Source organism: Halyomorpha halys, unplaced genomic scaffold (genome assembly GCF_000696795.3).
Source record: "Halyomorpha halys isolate HHAL.00 unplaced genomic scaffold, Hhal_1.1 Scaffold217.1, whole genome shotgun sequence".
Classification (NCBI taxonomy): domain Eukaryota; kingdom Metazoa; phylum Arthropoda; class Insecta; order Hemiptera; family Pentatomidae; genus Halyomorpha; species Halyomorpha halys.
The window spans coordinates 641,084-655,187 of record NW_027114159.1 but is presented as its reverse complement, the minus strand read 5'-3'; the positions used below and the strand labels follow the sequence as shown (position 1 = coordinate 655,187).

The following is a 14,104-nucleotide window of genomic DNA, read 5'->3' as shown; positions in this document are numbered from 1 at the left end:
ATAAACAAGTTGTTTATTTAAATATATATTGTTTATAAATGAAGAATCCTTTTAGTTACACTTGCCAAAATGTTGATAGATTCCATTTATACTATTTTAACAGTTGTTTTTATCTTAGCATAAATAATAGCAAGATCAAAATGTATTGTATGTTAAATTCAATATCAGTACAGCCAAAAAAGTAGTTCACCAAATTGAGGATCTTTAATTTATGTTTTTATTTTTTAATATTTTAACCCTTCTCTATTGGAGTGTGTCTGATTTTTTTATGCAGTTAAAATTATGTGTTCATTTTCGTCCTTCCTTCTCACTTAGTTTTTGGCAAAAGTAACATGCCACCTTAATTGTTTTTTTAAACCTGGGAGACTATATTGCTCGTCTGCATTCAAACTGTCTATTTTCTCAGGAATTCCGCTTTCATATCATAATTGCTATAATTTAACCAAGAGTTGTATAAGAACATTCTGAATGAACTAAAATTTGTTTAGTGGAAAAAACAAACAAATTCCTGTTCAAGCGATGAAAACAAAAATAAATGAAAAAATATTACTTGAGCAAATAACTGGAAAATATTTCACTTTATATCATTATGGATAGTATTTCTCATTCCTCTCATGGTGGCACTACTATTTAATTTTTCATAAAATGTGGACTAAAGTAATTTTTCCTGTAGTGTAATTTTTTTCATTCTTATTTCATCCAATCATAATTCATTATAATGAGGAGAAGATAGTTGAACGTGCATAATATATATAATATATATGAGAAGAAGATGGTTGGGGGTACGGTCAGAGAATAGCACAAATAAGTTTAAAAACTTATTTATTAGTGCTAACGTTGAGGCCAGAATTTCTAGCCTTCATCAGAGCTGTCTTAGAAGACGTCTGACATTCACACTTCAATGTCCGATGTCTACCAAGCCAACCTTGATGAAGACTAGAAATTCTGGTCTAAACGTTGGCTCTAATAAATAAGTTTTTTAACTTATTTTTATTATTCTCTGACCGCACCCCTAACCATCTTCTCCTTATATTCATTATATTTTTTTATTCCGGTTTATTTTTTTGTTTTGATTTTTATTTCTAAACTATTATTAATTAATCAAAGTTTTTATTGATACTTTTTCACTAAAAGCAGGTACTATATTAATCAGTTGGTGTATCATTTTATTATATAAGCAGAATATTATAATTAATAACACTCTTATTATTCTAGGTATGTGACCAACCAGTTCGTGCTGCAGTATTTGTTCCCCGTAAGAACTGGATTGTAACAGGATCAGATGACATGCAGATTCGAGTTTTTAATTACAATACTCTTGAAAGAGTAAATGCATTTGAAGCACATTCAGACTATGTCAGATGTATTGCAGTTCACCCAGCCCATCCTTATATTCTCACATCATCAGGTCCATAACATATGCATTTATTATTCCATGTTTTACTTTTAACTTTGATGAATATAGCTGTTCCATGCTCTATATATAATTTTGTAATGATGGTAAAGTTAATTTGTATGATTTCTTGTTATAGATGATATGTTAATTAAATTATGGAACTGGTCTAAGGCATGGGTCTGTCAACAAATATTTGAAGGTCATACTCACTATGTCATGCAAGTGGTTATAAATCCAAAAGATAATAATACGTTTGCATCTGCTTCATTAGATCGCACTGTGAAAGTTAGTAGTATCAATTACTACATTACCAATTAAAATTTGTTTTCTGGTTAGTTAAAATGTTGATATTGTAAATTGAAACTTATTCTCTAATTGATACTTATTTATTTTGTTTACAAATCCTCATGAATCACGGATTTGCTTTAAGGTCAGTTTCTGATGAAATTTTGTATGTCCTTATACCTTATATCTTAAACCATTAGGGATAGCTTTTCCATTACTAACTTGGAGCTCTGTTACTATAACTCTTAATTATTCTTAAATGAAGCTGACTACACACTTTGATGTCTGCCGTAATGTCCATTTCTTTCTTGAAATGATCAGTGATATATACTCATTTTATGCTGGAAGAACCACATCAGTGTTACGCAGGAAAACAGCCCAGACAGTCAGGCTTGAGGTTAGAGGCTGTTATTGTATTGTCCATTTTGCCTGCCTTGTGAAGAGCAGTGTATGTTGTTTGTGGTTGTATTTCAAGTCTTCAAATTCCTAAATAGATTTTAAAAGAATTATTTCTTTTAATTTTTTCTGATCTTCGGTAAATGAAATAAAAATATTATCTTGGTCGCAGGGTGAAAAGAAATCAGTATATGCACAGTTGCTTAAAAGATTTAGTCCTCATAACAGATATTTGTAAATAGGATATTGATATAGAAAAAAATATATAAATAGCCATGTCAAAGGTGACAGAACCTAACCACATTTTTTCACTTTAACCCAATGACAGTCTATCCCGAGACGGTGTTAGGGTGAGCGTCCAGTACCAAAGGGTTACCAGACATTTTTTGGACCGGAATTCATAATTTTTCACACTGTGAAAGGGTTAAGAGATCACTAAGTAAGTGAGGAAGAAAGAGCATTGTGTTTAACTATAAGTGATATTTCTTAAATTTTGATTTACTATCTTTATAGCAAATTTGGCTGACAGATTAAATAAAAGATTCATTTAAACTTAATATATTAATATGTTCTAACAAATTAATTTATTAATAAAATCAGAACCCTTGAGAAAAGTGATAGTTAGATACCGGATTTTCGTATAAATAAAAAAACCGTTAACAAAAAAACCCAAAATGTGCAAAATTGTGCAGTAAAAACACAAAATATATAGAAAACACCCAAACCCTGTAATAATCAATTTTATTGTTTAATTTATTGTATTAATACATGGAAAGTTTACCTAACCTTGTTTCAATCAAATTAAACTCTGTAAATACTCCACATTTATGCAAACATGCATAAAAAACTAAACTACTCCGATTAAAAATCTTAAATTTTATCCATAATTAAAGATCTATGGGGAAGCTAATTGATTTCATATTCAGATCCTGGAGACTCAAATTAAATTTTTTAACTTCTTAAAACTACCTCAATTTTAAGTTTCAGGAAAAATATGCCAGACATGTCGAAAGGAATATTTAAAATATTTTTCCATGGAAAGTTTCCATTTTAATTACTCCTCAAATTTCACATAACATATTCTTCCGCTTAGCTTTTCAATTTTGTATTTACATATGAATATAGCACTAACCAAACAACTAACAAGTAATAAGACAATGTTGAAAAACTAAAAAGTTTGATTCAATTTGTATGTTCATATTGATCATTTTTTGTTTGATTTTTATTTAAAGCAATATACAAAGGTAATATAATATTTTAATGCAAAAAAAAAAAAAAAAAAAAATGGAAATTTCTACTAATACACTAAGTCAGATAGAAGAAGGAAGGAAGGCCAAACCTAGAGGCAGAGTGGAAATTCAAGTTAAAAACAATAACACTGAATGTTCTTTATAACAAGCTTATTCTAGAGATACTTCGTCATAGTTACCCGAAACTGCTGGTTAATACTATTTCAAGAACATGTTTACTTATTCTTTTTCTTTTTAACAAATTGAATTTTACTCTTCTTGTATTGCTCAATGCATTGCTTTACCTCAGATTTGTCAATTTTAAACTAGAAATTAAATAAGGAACAAAATAATAAAATGAATAAATCTTGGATACATATACATTATACATATGCATATTATGTCTGTATAATGTATATATAATATGAGAAATTCCGTAAAACATTAAATCTTTTGGACATACTGGAAGATTATTGATTGACCGTGTGTATAGATGAATGGAATATGGTCCGGGTGCGGTAAAAAAAAAAAAAACTCAAATAGTAGATAATTATACTATTTTATTGAGTCTGATAGTATAGCCTGATATAAAATAGTATAATTATCTACTATTTGAGTTTTTTTTTACCGCACCCGGACCATATTCCATTCATTAAATCTTTTGCAACAAAACTTGACCTAAAAAGAGTAAGAAGTGCAATTTTGTGCAGAAAGAACTCAAAACATGAAAAATTGTGGAAAAACTCCAAAACTTTAAAATTAGTGTTATTTGAATGTTTTATCCTTGAATCGAATTTCTGTTGAGGTTTGGTGAAATTTGAATCTACGGAACAAAAAATGCAATTAATTGAAAATCTGGTTTCTATTGATAAGTTTCATAGAGCTTTTCAAGATTAGTTATCTTTGTTTTTTTAGAGTAGAGATCATGGTTTGAGAAAATCGTCATAGGCTATGTATCGTTACTGTGTAGTTTGTACATTAAATTAGTCAGAAGATTAATCAGTCAGTTGGAGAATAGTAATGACAACATTTTATCTCAAATAATACTTTTCAATCGAGACTTAAGTTGTTGGACTGATTTTTTATTTCTTTATAATTTTAAATATTCATTTTCCTATTACAGGTTTGGCAGTTGGGCTCAGCTGCTCCAAATTTTACTTTAGAAGGTCATGAAAAAGGAGTTAATTCTGTTGATTATTATCATGGTGGTGACAAACCTTATCTCATATCTGGTGCGGATGACCATCTTGTTAAAATATGGGATTATCAAAATAAGACTTGTGTTCAAACCCTGGAGGGGCATGCGCAGAATATTACTGCTGGTTAGTAATGTTTTTTATTTCATTATTATCAAAAGATGTTGTTCAAGTAATGTTTCATAAATCATTTATGAATGTATCTTTCATATAATGTTAATTAATAAAAAACTTAGTTTAGGTTATATTTCGTATTGTTTGCAGTTTGTTTTCACACTGAACTACCCATTATAATAACTGGATCAGAAGATGGAACTGTTCGATTGTGGCACTCAGCAACTTACAGATTAGAATCATCTCTTAACTATGGCCTGGAACGTGTTTGGACTATTGCTCGGCTGAAAGGATCAAACAATATAGCTCTTGGGTAATTTACTATTATTAATTTATTTTATTTTATTAGTGTTCCTTGAACGTTGAAAGAAAATATGGTAATTTATGTTATTTATTTAAAATTCTGCAGTACTTCAATAATATAAGCTTATCAGTTCATAAAGGCTAAGCTCATTTTCATTTTGTGAACTTTTAGGATTTAAAATAATGGGGAAAAATTCATCCCCATTTAAAATCTAACAATGGTATATTATTGCTATAATAATGTTATGTATGTCTATCTTTCATTTTGGAAGAAGTATGTGTTTTGAATTGCTAGATTTGTGTTATTTATATATCATTGCTTGTAATAATGTGCTAATTCTATTTCTTTCTGTTTTCCTATTTAAGTTATGATGAAGGGAGTATAATGGTAAAGATAGGACGTGAAGAACCAGCCATTTCAATGGATGTGAATGGTGAAAAAATAGTTTGGGCTAGGCATTCTGAAATTGAACAGGTAAACTTGAAACAAGTTACTGGCGAAGTGAGGGATGGTGAACGTCTTGCTTTGGCTCCTAAAGAAATGGGTCCATGTGAAATATATCCTCAGAGCATTTCACATAATCCAAATGGAAGGTAATTTATATCTTGATTATTATTACACTATATTGATTAATAAATTTTTATGATTATTAGCATAATAGTCTTGGAGTTTGTGAGAGCTTTATTCTTCTTTTTCTTTAGCTTTCCTCTTTAGTGCCTGTCAGCGTAGAGGAGCATTCAGCCAGGAATTCCACTCTTCCCTATTTCTCGCTTGGTTCCTCACCTGTCGGAAGTCCTTCCCCCTCGCCCTACAGAGTTGTTCAATGTAGTCGAGATATGACATCCTGGGGGGCCCCTAGGTCTTCTGCCTTGTGGGACATATTTCATAGTCTTTACAGGATCTCTGTGATCCTGATAACATGGCCAGACCAGTTCAGCTGTCGAGCTTCCAGGATCTCTTTCAGTGGGGCTTTCTGCAACTCCTGACGAATCCTTTCATTGGGAACTCAGTCCCTCCTTGTTTTTCCAACCGTCATTCACAAAAATTTCATTTCGTCAGTGGTGATTCTGCTCCCTTGTGTCTGTTATTATCCAACTCTCCATTCCTTACAAAAGTATGGGCAGATACGCTGTCTTGAAGATGTGTAGCTTGACATCTTTGCCCACTTCTCCCTTCCCTACCACAGTGTTACATATGTGGTAATGAGCTGTATTTACCTTGCTAATCCTGTTAGATATTTCTGCATCTACCTTCCCAGATCCGTCTATCACTGTACCCCGGTATATGAAGTCTGTCACCACTTCTAATTCCCCTCCATTACAGTATATGTGGATTTCCTGCTTCTTTTTTCCAACTTGTAGAATCTTACTTTTGTTGGTGTTTATGATTATTTCTTTTTGTTGGAGCTCTTCATTCCATTCTATAACTGCCAGTTGCAACTTTTCCACTGAGTCCGCAATCAATACCATTTCGGCGTAGATGAGAAGCTGTATCACTGCAGGATTAAGATTCCTTCGTCCCAGGAATGTCCTGTCCGTTCTTCTCTTACAAATGGATGCCACATCATCCACAACGGGCTTAGGCTGTCTCCTTGTTTGACCCCCTTTGCAATATTGAAATAATTTGATTCTAGCCTGTTCGGGCTGACTATTCTTTTGGGCTCTTGATATATAGATTTAATGGCCTCTGTCAGGTTTCTCGGAACGTTCTTCGCTCTGGGAGTTTCCCAAATTTCATCTCGTGGAACTGAGTCAAAGGCAGATTTGAGGTCGAGGAAAGCCAGGTACATGTGTTTATCCAGGTCCCTGGATTTCTGTAAAATATTTCTTAATGAGATAATGTGGCTACGGGTTTGGCGCCTGGGTCTGAACCCAGCTTGCTCTTCTCCTATTAGGTTCTCAACTAGTAGTCTTAAGCGACCCTGGATCTATAAAGCTTGTACGCAACTGGTGAGAGGCCTGTGGGTCTGTAGTTAGAGCATTCTGCCTGATATCCTTTCTTGTGAATTAGTATCATAATGTTATATTTCCATTCCGTTGGAATCCTTTTTTCATCCCAGACTTTCCGGAAAAAGGACCTGCAATGCTTGCACCAGCTCAGGACCCCAATTCTTTATTAATTCAGCTACTATACCATCCCGACCTGGTGCTTTTCCTGTTCTCATTTTGTATATGGCTCTCTCTACTTTCTCTTCCTCAATCACTTTGTTATACTCTTCCTCATTCCAGTTTCTATTTCCGTTGGTTGAGTGGTGATCATCAATACCAAACTGATTCATGTAATGATGTCTCCAGACCTCCAATATAGCTTTGTCTTCCATGACTTTTCCTTCCTCACTCTTCATGTTTTCACTGCTTTGCTTTTACGTCCTCTTAGAGCTTTAATTTTTTTCCAGACACTCCTGATGTTTTCCCGATGATCCTGACCTAACTCCCTTCCAGATTCTTCTCACGATTTCTGTTTCCCCACTCTTACTGCTTCTTTTGTCTTGTTCCGGGCCAACATGTATGCTTGCCATTTCTCTGAAGTTTTGTCCTAATAGTATCCCTTCCACGCTGTTTTCTTTTGCAAGTCGCACTCTCAGTTCTTTGCTCCATGATGTAAGTTTACCTTTCATGAAAATCTTTTTTACTCCACACACTACAGTAGCTGCTTGCAGAATGCTATCCTCCATTTGAATCTATAGATTGTCTAGGCTTGCGTTTACATCTAATTCCTGGACTCGATTCCTTAACTCTGCTTCATACTCATCTCTCTTTTGAGGGTCCTGCAACTTCTCTACTTCAATTCTTGGGTAGGCTTTCATCTTCTGCTTTCTTTCCTTGATAACTCGGGTATCAGCAACCAGGGGCATGTGGTCACTTCCTATTTCTACACTTCTGATTATTTTTATATCTGAAAAATATTTTCTTATGTCGTGGATGTAGATGAAATAGTCTATAACACTGTTGACATTTCTCTCAGCAGTTGAAAAGGTAATCTTAGAGACCAGCTTATGCAGGAAGAATGAATTCCCATAATCTCAGGATGTCCATCCTATACAATGTCATTTCCTCAGTGATCTTCACCTCCTAGCCGGCGAGTGGTCTCATGTTCCATATTCCTAAATGTATCTCCTTATCCATGCTGTGTCGTTTCCTTCTAGACTGTCCAATTCCGAGGCTTGTTCCAAATTTTCTTTGAATTGATGATTCTCTCCTATGGGTGATTAGCCCATTAGAAGAGGCCTTATATCCTCAGGACAACTGGCCTCCTGAATATTTATGTCCCCTCAAAAGTTGGGGTGGCCGGGCTATACCTCCACTGGCACTGGGTACATGTTGGTCCACGGGTCGAGAGCTTTATTCACTTCTAGAAAAAAAATATTTTTATTATAAATTCATAATTATGTGCATGCGTGCATCAAGAACATAGAAATCCTTAAAAATTCCTTAGTTTTGATAACACCTCTATTCTTCAGTCTCTAACCATGAGAAAAGTTTGGTATCTGCATCCATTAGGATTCATCTTGAACCTAATCCTTTTGATCATAAAATAGATAATATGTTTCTTTTACCTTCTCATGTATCTTGATTTTATTACAACAGCAATAGTTTTTATTTATTTCTAATTGGTTCTATTTCATTAGTTTTGTCATCTTTTCAGTTTCTTTTTTCTCCCTCTTATTCACTTAGAGCATTGTCGTAATTTTATTCCCTCCCCATACTACCTCTATTTTTCTTATTAGTACTCGCTCTTTCCTCATTGTTGCTAGATGCTCTTTCTGGGTTTTTCATTCTTTAGTCATTATTATGTGAAAATACTTTTCATTTTTCTTAGTTTATCTTTGTGATGTAGTTCATTTCACTTGATTGATAATTTTATTTTTTTATCCACATTAAATTACTCCCCTTTGTTTTCTTTCTTATTATTATTTCAGGTTAATTCTTATCTTTACATGCTAGCCTTACTTTTTTATTCCCTTCTGTGTTTAGATCGTTATGTTGTTCTTCTGTGTGACTTTACTTTCAGTATTTAGTTCTAACTAGTCAGCAGTAAGACCTAGAGTTCATTTATAATACTCTTGAGCTTATCATTTTGTGATGTTGCAGACCAGTAGTGTTATTTTACTTTTAAATTAAGTAACCATGTTTGCAAAAGGTACTATTATGCAAATGCGTACTATTAAATTTGATACACTATTTTCAGATTTGTTGTTGTTTGTGGAGATGGTGAATACATAATTTATACTGCTATGGCTTTAAGAAATAAAAGTTTTGGATCAGCCCAAGAATTTGTATGGGCACAGGACAGTTCTGACTATGCTATAAGGTATATAAATTGTATTATATTAAATATTAATATTATTATATAGATATATTAAATATTAAATTATATAGATAATACTTTATGTTACAACATTAAAGTTATTGTTACACTAAGTTATTTCCTTCATAGTTTGTTAACTAATATTTTATGTTTATCTTGTTTTAGAGAGGGAACATCTACTGTAAAATTATTTAGACAGTTCAAGGAGCGCAAGACACTGAAGCCCGAGTTTGGTGCTGAAGGTATCATCTAATCCTATTAAAATAGTTTAACTTCATGAATACATATATTTGTCAATTGACAACTTATAATTTAAAAGAAAGGATAAAAATATGCCTTTGTTTTTTCAGATTTATTTTTCTATTTCCATAAACGTTTCAAGGCTTTGTTTTTTCATCTCCAGGATTTTCTTATTACGATTATTCCTTTTCTTAAATTTGTATGATTATTACAGTTTCCTCATAGTCTTTTCTAACTTTTATTCAAATTATATATAAATATGATGTAATTTTTATTTGTTAATATCTAATTATTTTCTTAATGAGGTCTAAGTTAGTATTTTACCATCACATTACCGTCATCTTATTACTTCTCTAATTTTGTTATAAAGGTATATTTGGTGGACAATTGCTTGGTGTGAGATCAGTGTCAGGATTATGTCTTTATGACTGGGAAACTCTGGAATTAGTGAGGAGAATAGAAATCCAGGCTAAATCTCTCCACTGGTCTGATTCTGGCCATCTGCTTGCCATCGTGACTGATGATTCCTATTATATATTAAAGTATGATTCATCAGCACTCGCCAGTGCCCAAGAGAGGACACCAGATGGAGTAGAAGCAGCATTTTCTGTAAGTTTTATCAACTTTTTTATTTATTTTAATATATTTAAAACCTGATTAGGTACTAAATGCTCCACATTATTATCATTTGTATTTCCTTCCAATTTTTTCCATCTTTATTTAGTCTATTCAGATAGTCTGCTCTTCAAGCCCTAAAATCACCATCACACTTGTGAGAGGGTGCAAGCAGATATTGGAATTATTGGCGTGCCCAAAGAAGCTTAAGTTAGTGTGGGTCCTTGGCCATAACGGGCCAGTGAGAGTGAGGAAGCTGACCAGGTTGCAAAAATTGCATTTTATGATTTATGGAGTAGTTGGTGATGAAACTTGTTATTTATCTGAAGAGTCTTCAGTAAGTGCTCTACTCTACACAACAGGCTGTGACTGATGTGCATCACTGAGGTATGGTCTTCTGGGCTCTGATAGAATCCCAGAACATAAAGCTTCCTCCATTGAATTGCCGTCCCTTTTGAATTTCATTTGGAAAACCAAGTACGACATGGAGAAATAATAGGTGTTATAATTACTATTCTATTGGTTTTCTATGGGATTGGCAAAATAGGCCACTAACCAGACTTGTTCTTCCTCTTTCTCCCCTCCGCTTATACCAATAGTTCACTTAAAATTCTGTCAAATTTAAATTCTATTTTTATCATGCATTTTTTATCTCTAACATGGTAGTTAGTGGATAATTCATTTTCTTTGTGAATTAATAATAAAGTTGAACTACATTTCTTCTCTGTTAGTTTTAGTATTTTATACTATTATGTATTACTCCACTGATTTTTAAATACTTATATGTTTTATTAACTTGACTATCATTTTTTTTTTTCTAGCTTGTAGGAGAAGTAAATGACACAGTAAAAACTGGTTTGTGGGTTGGTGATTGTTTTATTTACACTAATGCTGTTGGGCGAATAAATTACTACGTAGGAGGAGAAATCGTGACTGTTGCTCACCTGGATTGCACTATGTACCTGTTGGGATATGTTGCAAGACAAAATCTTTTATACCTTTCCGATAAACACCACAACATTGTTTGTTATACGTAAGTGTTAATTATTTACTTGTTGGTCATCAGTATTACATTATATTTTACGCTATGTCCATTTTTGCTTGAAACATATTTTATTGGTTATTACCTTTTTAATTCTTATTAATCCAATATTTAATTTAAATCGAAGATTTCTATATTGAATAGAAAAAAAGTTTTGAAAGTGAACCAAAAAAAATTTTCAAATTCAAAATTTTGAAATATAGAAAATTTGAAGTTAACATCTGTAATTTACTTACTTGATTATTGCTAATCATTAGTATTTTTCAATGTATTATAATTAATTTAAAATGGAATCGTAATTTATTAATTACGGAAATGCTTGTTTTTTTTCAGATTATTGCTGTCTGTTCTTGAATATCAAACAGCTGTCATGAGAGGAGATTTTGAAACAGCTGACCGTGTGTTGCCAACAATTCCAGTTCAGCATCGTTCCCGTGTGGCCCATTTCTTAGAAAAACAGGTATTATCAAATAGAAAAAAATCTTACCGTATTGCATGACATTCATTGATTGGAAGTTTTAAGATACAGAATTGTTTGAACCCTAAATTTTAATTTCGATTGGAAGTTTTCTAGCGAGTGCAATTTTTTTTACTTCCACTAACTTAGCACCACTTGTTTTCCAAGTTTGGTTCCATCTATCTTGAGCTAAGACAATGAAATAGATATTATGTATAAATTTTGGAATTTAAGTAAAAAGTACTTCATCTTGACCCTACAAACGTAGATTTATCAATTAAGCTATAGGATTTTTTGACTTTGGAAGTTATAAACATGGTTCCTGCAAAATTGTTTTGTCATTAAAGAAATTAATAAAATTTTAGATAAAAGTGAATAAGCTTGAAAATGGCAAAATACCCAAAATGTGGCCTATAGATTCTTATAACCATAATTTTGTGTTGAAAATTTTGAGTTTATTTATTTTTAGTACCTAGAAATTAATATTTATATTTTTTTGGAAAGGGTTTCAAAAAAGAAGCTCTGGCTGTATCTACCGATCCAGAACATAAATTTGAACTAGCTCTAGGACTAAAAGAGCTAGACACGGTCGTTCAGTTAGCTGAAGAAATAGGTAGCACAGTCAAGTGGGGTCAAGCAGCTGAATTAGCAACAAGACAAGCTAGGCTTGACGTTGCGCAAGCAGCTCTTCACAGAGCCCAACATTATGGAGGTCTTCTGCTTCTTTCTACATCAGCAGGTACAGGAGTAAATAATTGCTGTAATTCTCTTTTAATATTATTTTTCTAGTGAATAATTTTTTTTTATTTACTTGCTTAAAAATAGGAAATCGGGAAATGATGGAAAAACTGGGTAAGAGTTCTGGAGAAAATGGAAAAAATAATGTTAGCTTTCTTGCATATTTTCTACTTGGAGACCTTGCTAAATGTCTCCAAATTCTTATTGACACTGATCGCATTCCAGAAGCTGCCTTTTTTGCAAGGTTTGTTATTCTTTGTATTATTTAATCTGACCATTGCTGTGGTAATGGCATTACTTAGTGCTTTATTGTTTATTCTAGGACATATTTGCCGAGTGAGGTTCCTCGAGTTGTTGGTTTGTGGCGAGGTTTAGCAAAGGCAGGGCAGAGTCTGGCAGATCCTTCCCAGTATCCTAATCTCTTTCCAGGTTATGCAGATGCTTTAAAAACAGAACAGTTCTTAGCAAAAGAGTCCGGTGCTGCTAAACCAGCTTCTTATTATAAAAACATCAAGGTATTTTTGATAGTACTATAATCCATATAAGCTTACATGTCATATAATTTTAAATGACTTCAGTTTCAAACTATGCTAAATAAAATCTTTTACAAATTTTTATGCTAACTTTTTTAGTATTTTACTTCAGCCTTATTTCTAAAGTTTAAACTACTGGTCATCAAAGCAGTGGTCTGTCTAATGACCTTATTGATAGCCATCAAGTCATTATTTGAAGAGCTCTCACTACAAAGGTTTTAACCTAAATTTCTTCAAATTTTTTGAGATAAGAAAGAAAAACATCCTATTTTTGCCTAAATCTAAAATACTTTAATTTGGGCAAAGGTAAGACATTTTCACTTGTCTGAAAACTTAAAAAAAAATTAGGTTAGAACGTTTTTAGAAGAGGCAATAATTTAATAAGAGCAAATTTACTTGTTACAAAGAAATCTCTTAGCAAATATTCACTTATTACATTGTCCCTATACTTAAATTTCAATATTTTGTAGCCAAACCATGAAAGGCAGCCTATAGAAGAAATGAAAGCTGCTGAAGAGGAAGGTGGATTTGTCTACATCCCACAAAAATCTGAAGATGGTTCTCAAAAAGGTTCTTATTAAATTTCACTTTTAAATCCCTGTTATTTGCTTCTTAAAACTTGTAACACTATCTAAAAATTTTTATAAAAATAAAACTGTAATCTTGATATAAAATTAATTGAAGAAATATTAACTCTATTTTTTACTTGTAAGCTCATGGTTATCTGATAGTTAAATAATTAAAATTTTTTGTTAAAGTTAACTCCATTAAATAACAATATATTTTTTAGATAAAAGTGATAACGAGATGTTTGTTGAAAAAGAACAGCCTACAACACTCGTCAAAGATATAAAAGAAGAAATTTCTAAGCAACAGAAACCTGCAGACTATGATGATTTAGATTTAGAAATTGAGGCCATGAATCTTGATGATATTGATCCAAGTGTAAGTTCTATTGATATTCTTATGTTTCATATTGTAAGTGTACTCTCAATGATTTCATTATTATTCAAGTTTTTTGATTTGTTTTTGAGGATTCACTAAAAACGTGATGTATGTGAATCCGTTGAGTTAATATATTAACTTTATACTGGGTTAACCCGAGTATAAAGTTAAACTGGGATTTAGCTCGTATGATTCTAGTGGGTTAGATCTTACAGGGAAGTGTTTAAGCTGAGTTATTGCGGTATCAGTATTAAACCTCTCGGATTTTATATTATCTACCACTTATGTTATTGTTGTTTTAATATA

The 14,104-nt window shown here is 32.3% G+C and overlaps 1 protein-coding gene across 1 annotated transcript in view; it reads left to right on the top strand.

Moving 5' to 3' along the window:
• beta'COP (coatomer subunit beta') overlaps positions 1-13,798 on the top strand; it is a gene marked incomplete at its 3' end in the record, with an annotated part of 15,946 nt that extends 2,148 nt beyond the window's left edge. The window contains 15 exon segments of the mRNA XM_014419066.3: positions 1,216-1,408; positions 1,533-1,681; positions 4,430-4,628; positions 4,767-4,929; positions 5,286-5,513; positions 9,109-9,231; positions 9,394-9,470; positions 9,839-10,077; positions 10,905-11,116; positions 11,459-11,585; positions 12,087-12,321; positions 12,408-12,564; positions 12,643-12,835; positions 13,324-13,423; positions 13,644-13,798. Coding sequence (XP_014274552.3) covers positions 1,216-1,408; positions 1,533-1,681; positions 4,430-4,628; positions 4,767-4,929; positions 5,286-5,513; positions 9,109-9,231; positions 9,394-9,470; positions 9,839-10,077; positions 10,905-11,116; positions 11,459-11,585; positions 12,087-12,321; positions 12,408-12,564; positions 12,643-12,835; positions 13,324-13,423; positions 13,644-13,798 — 2,550 coding nt within the window.
• Positions 13,799-14,104: the final 306 nt, after the last annotated feature.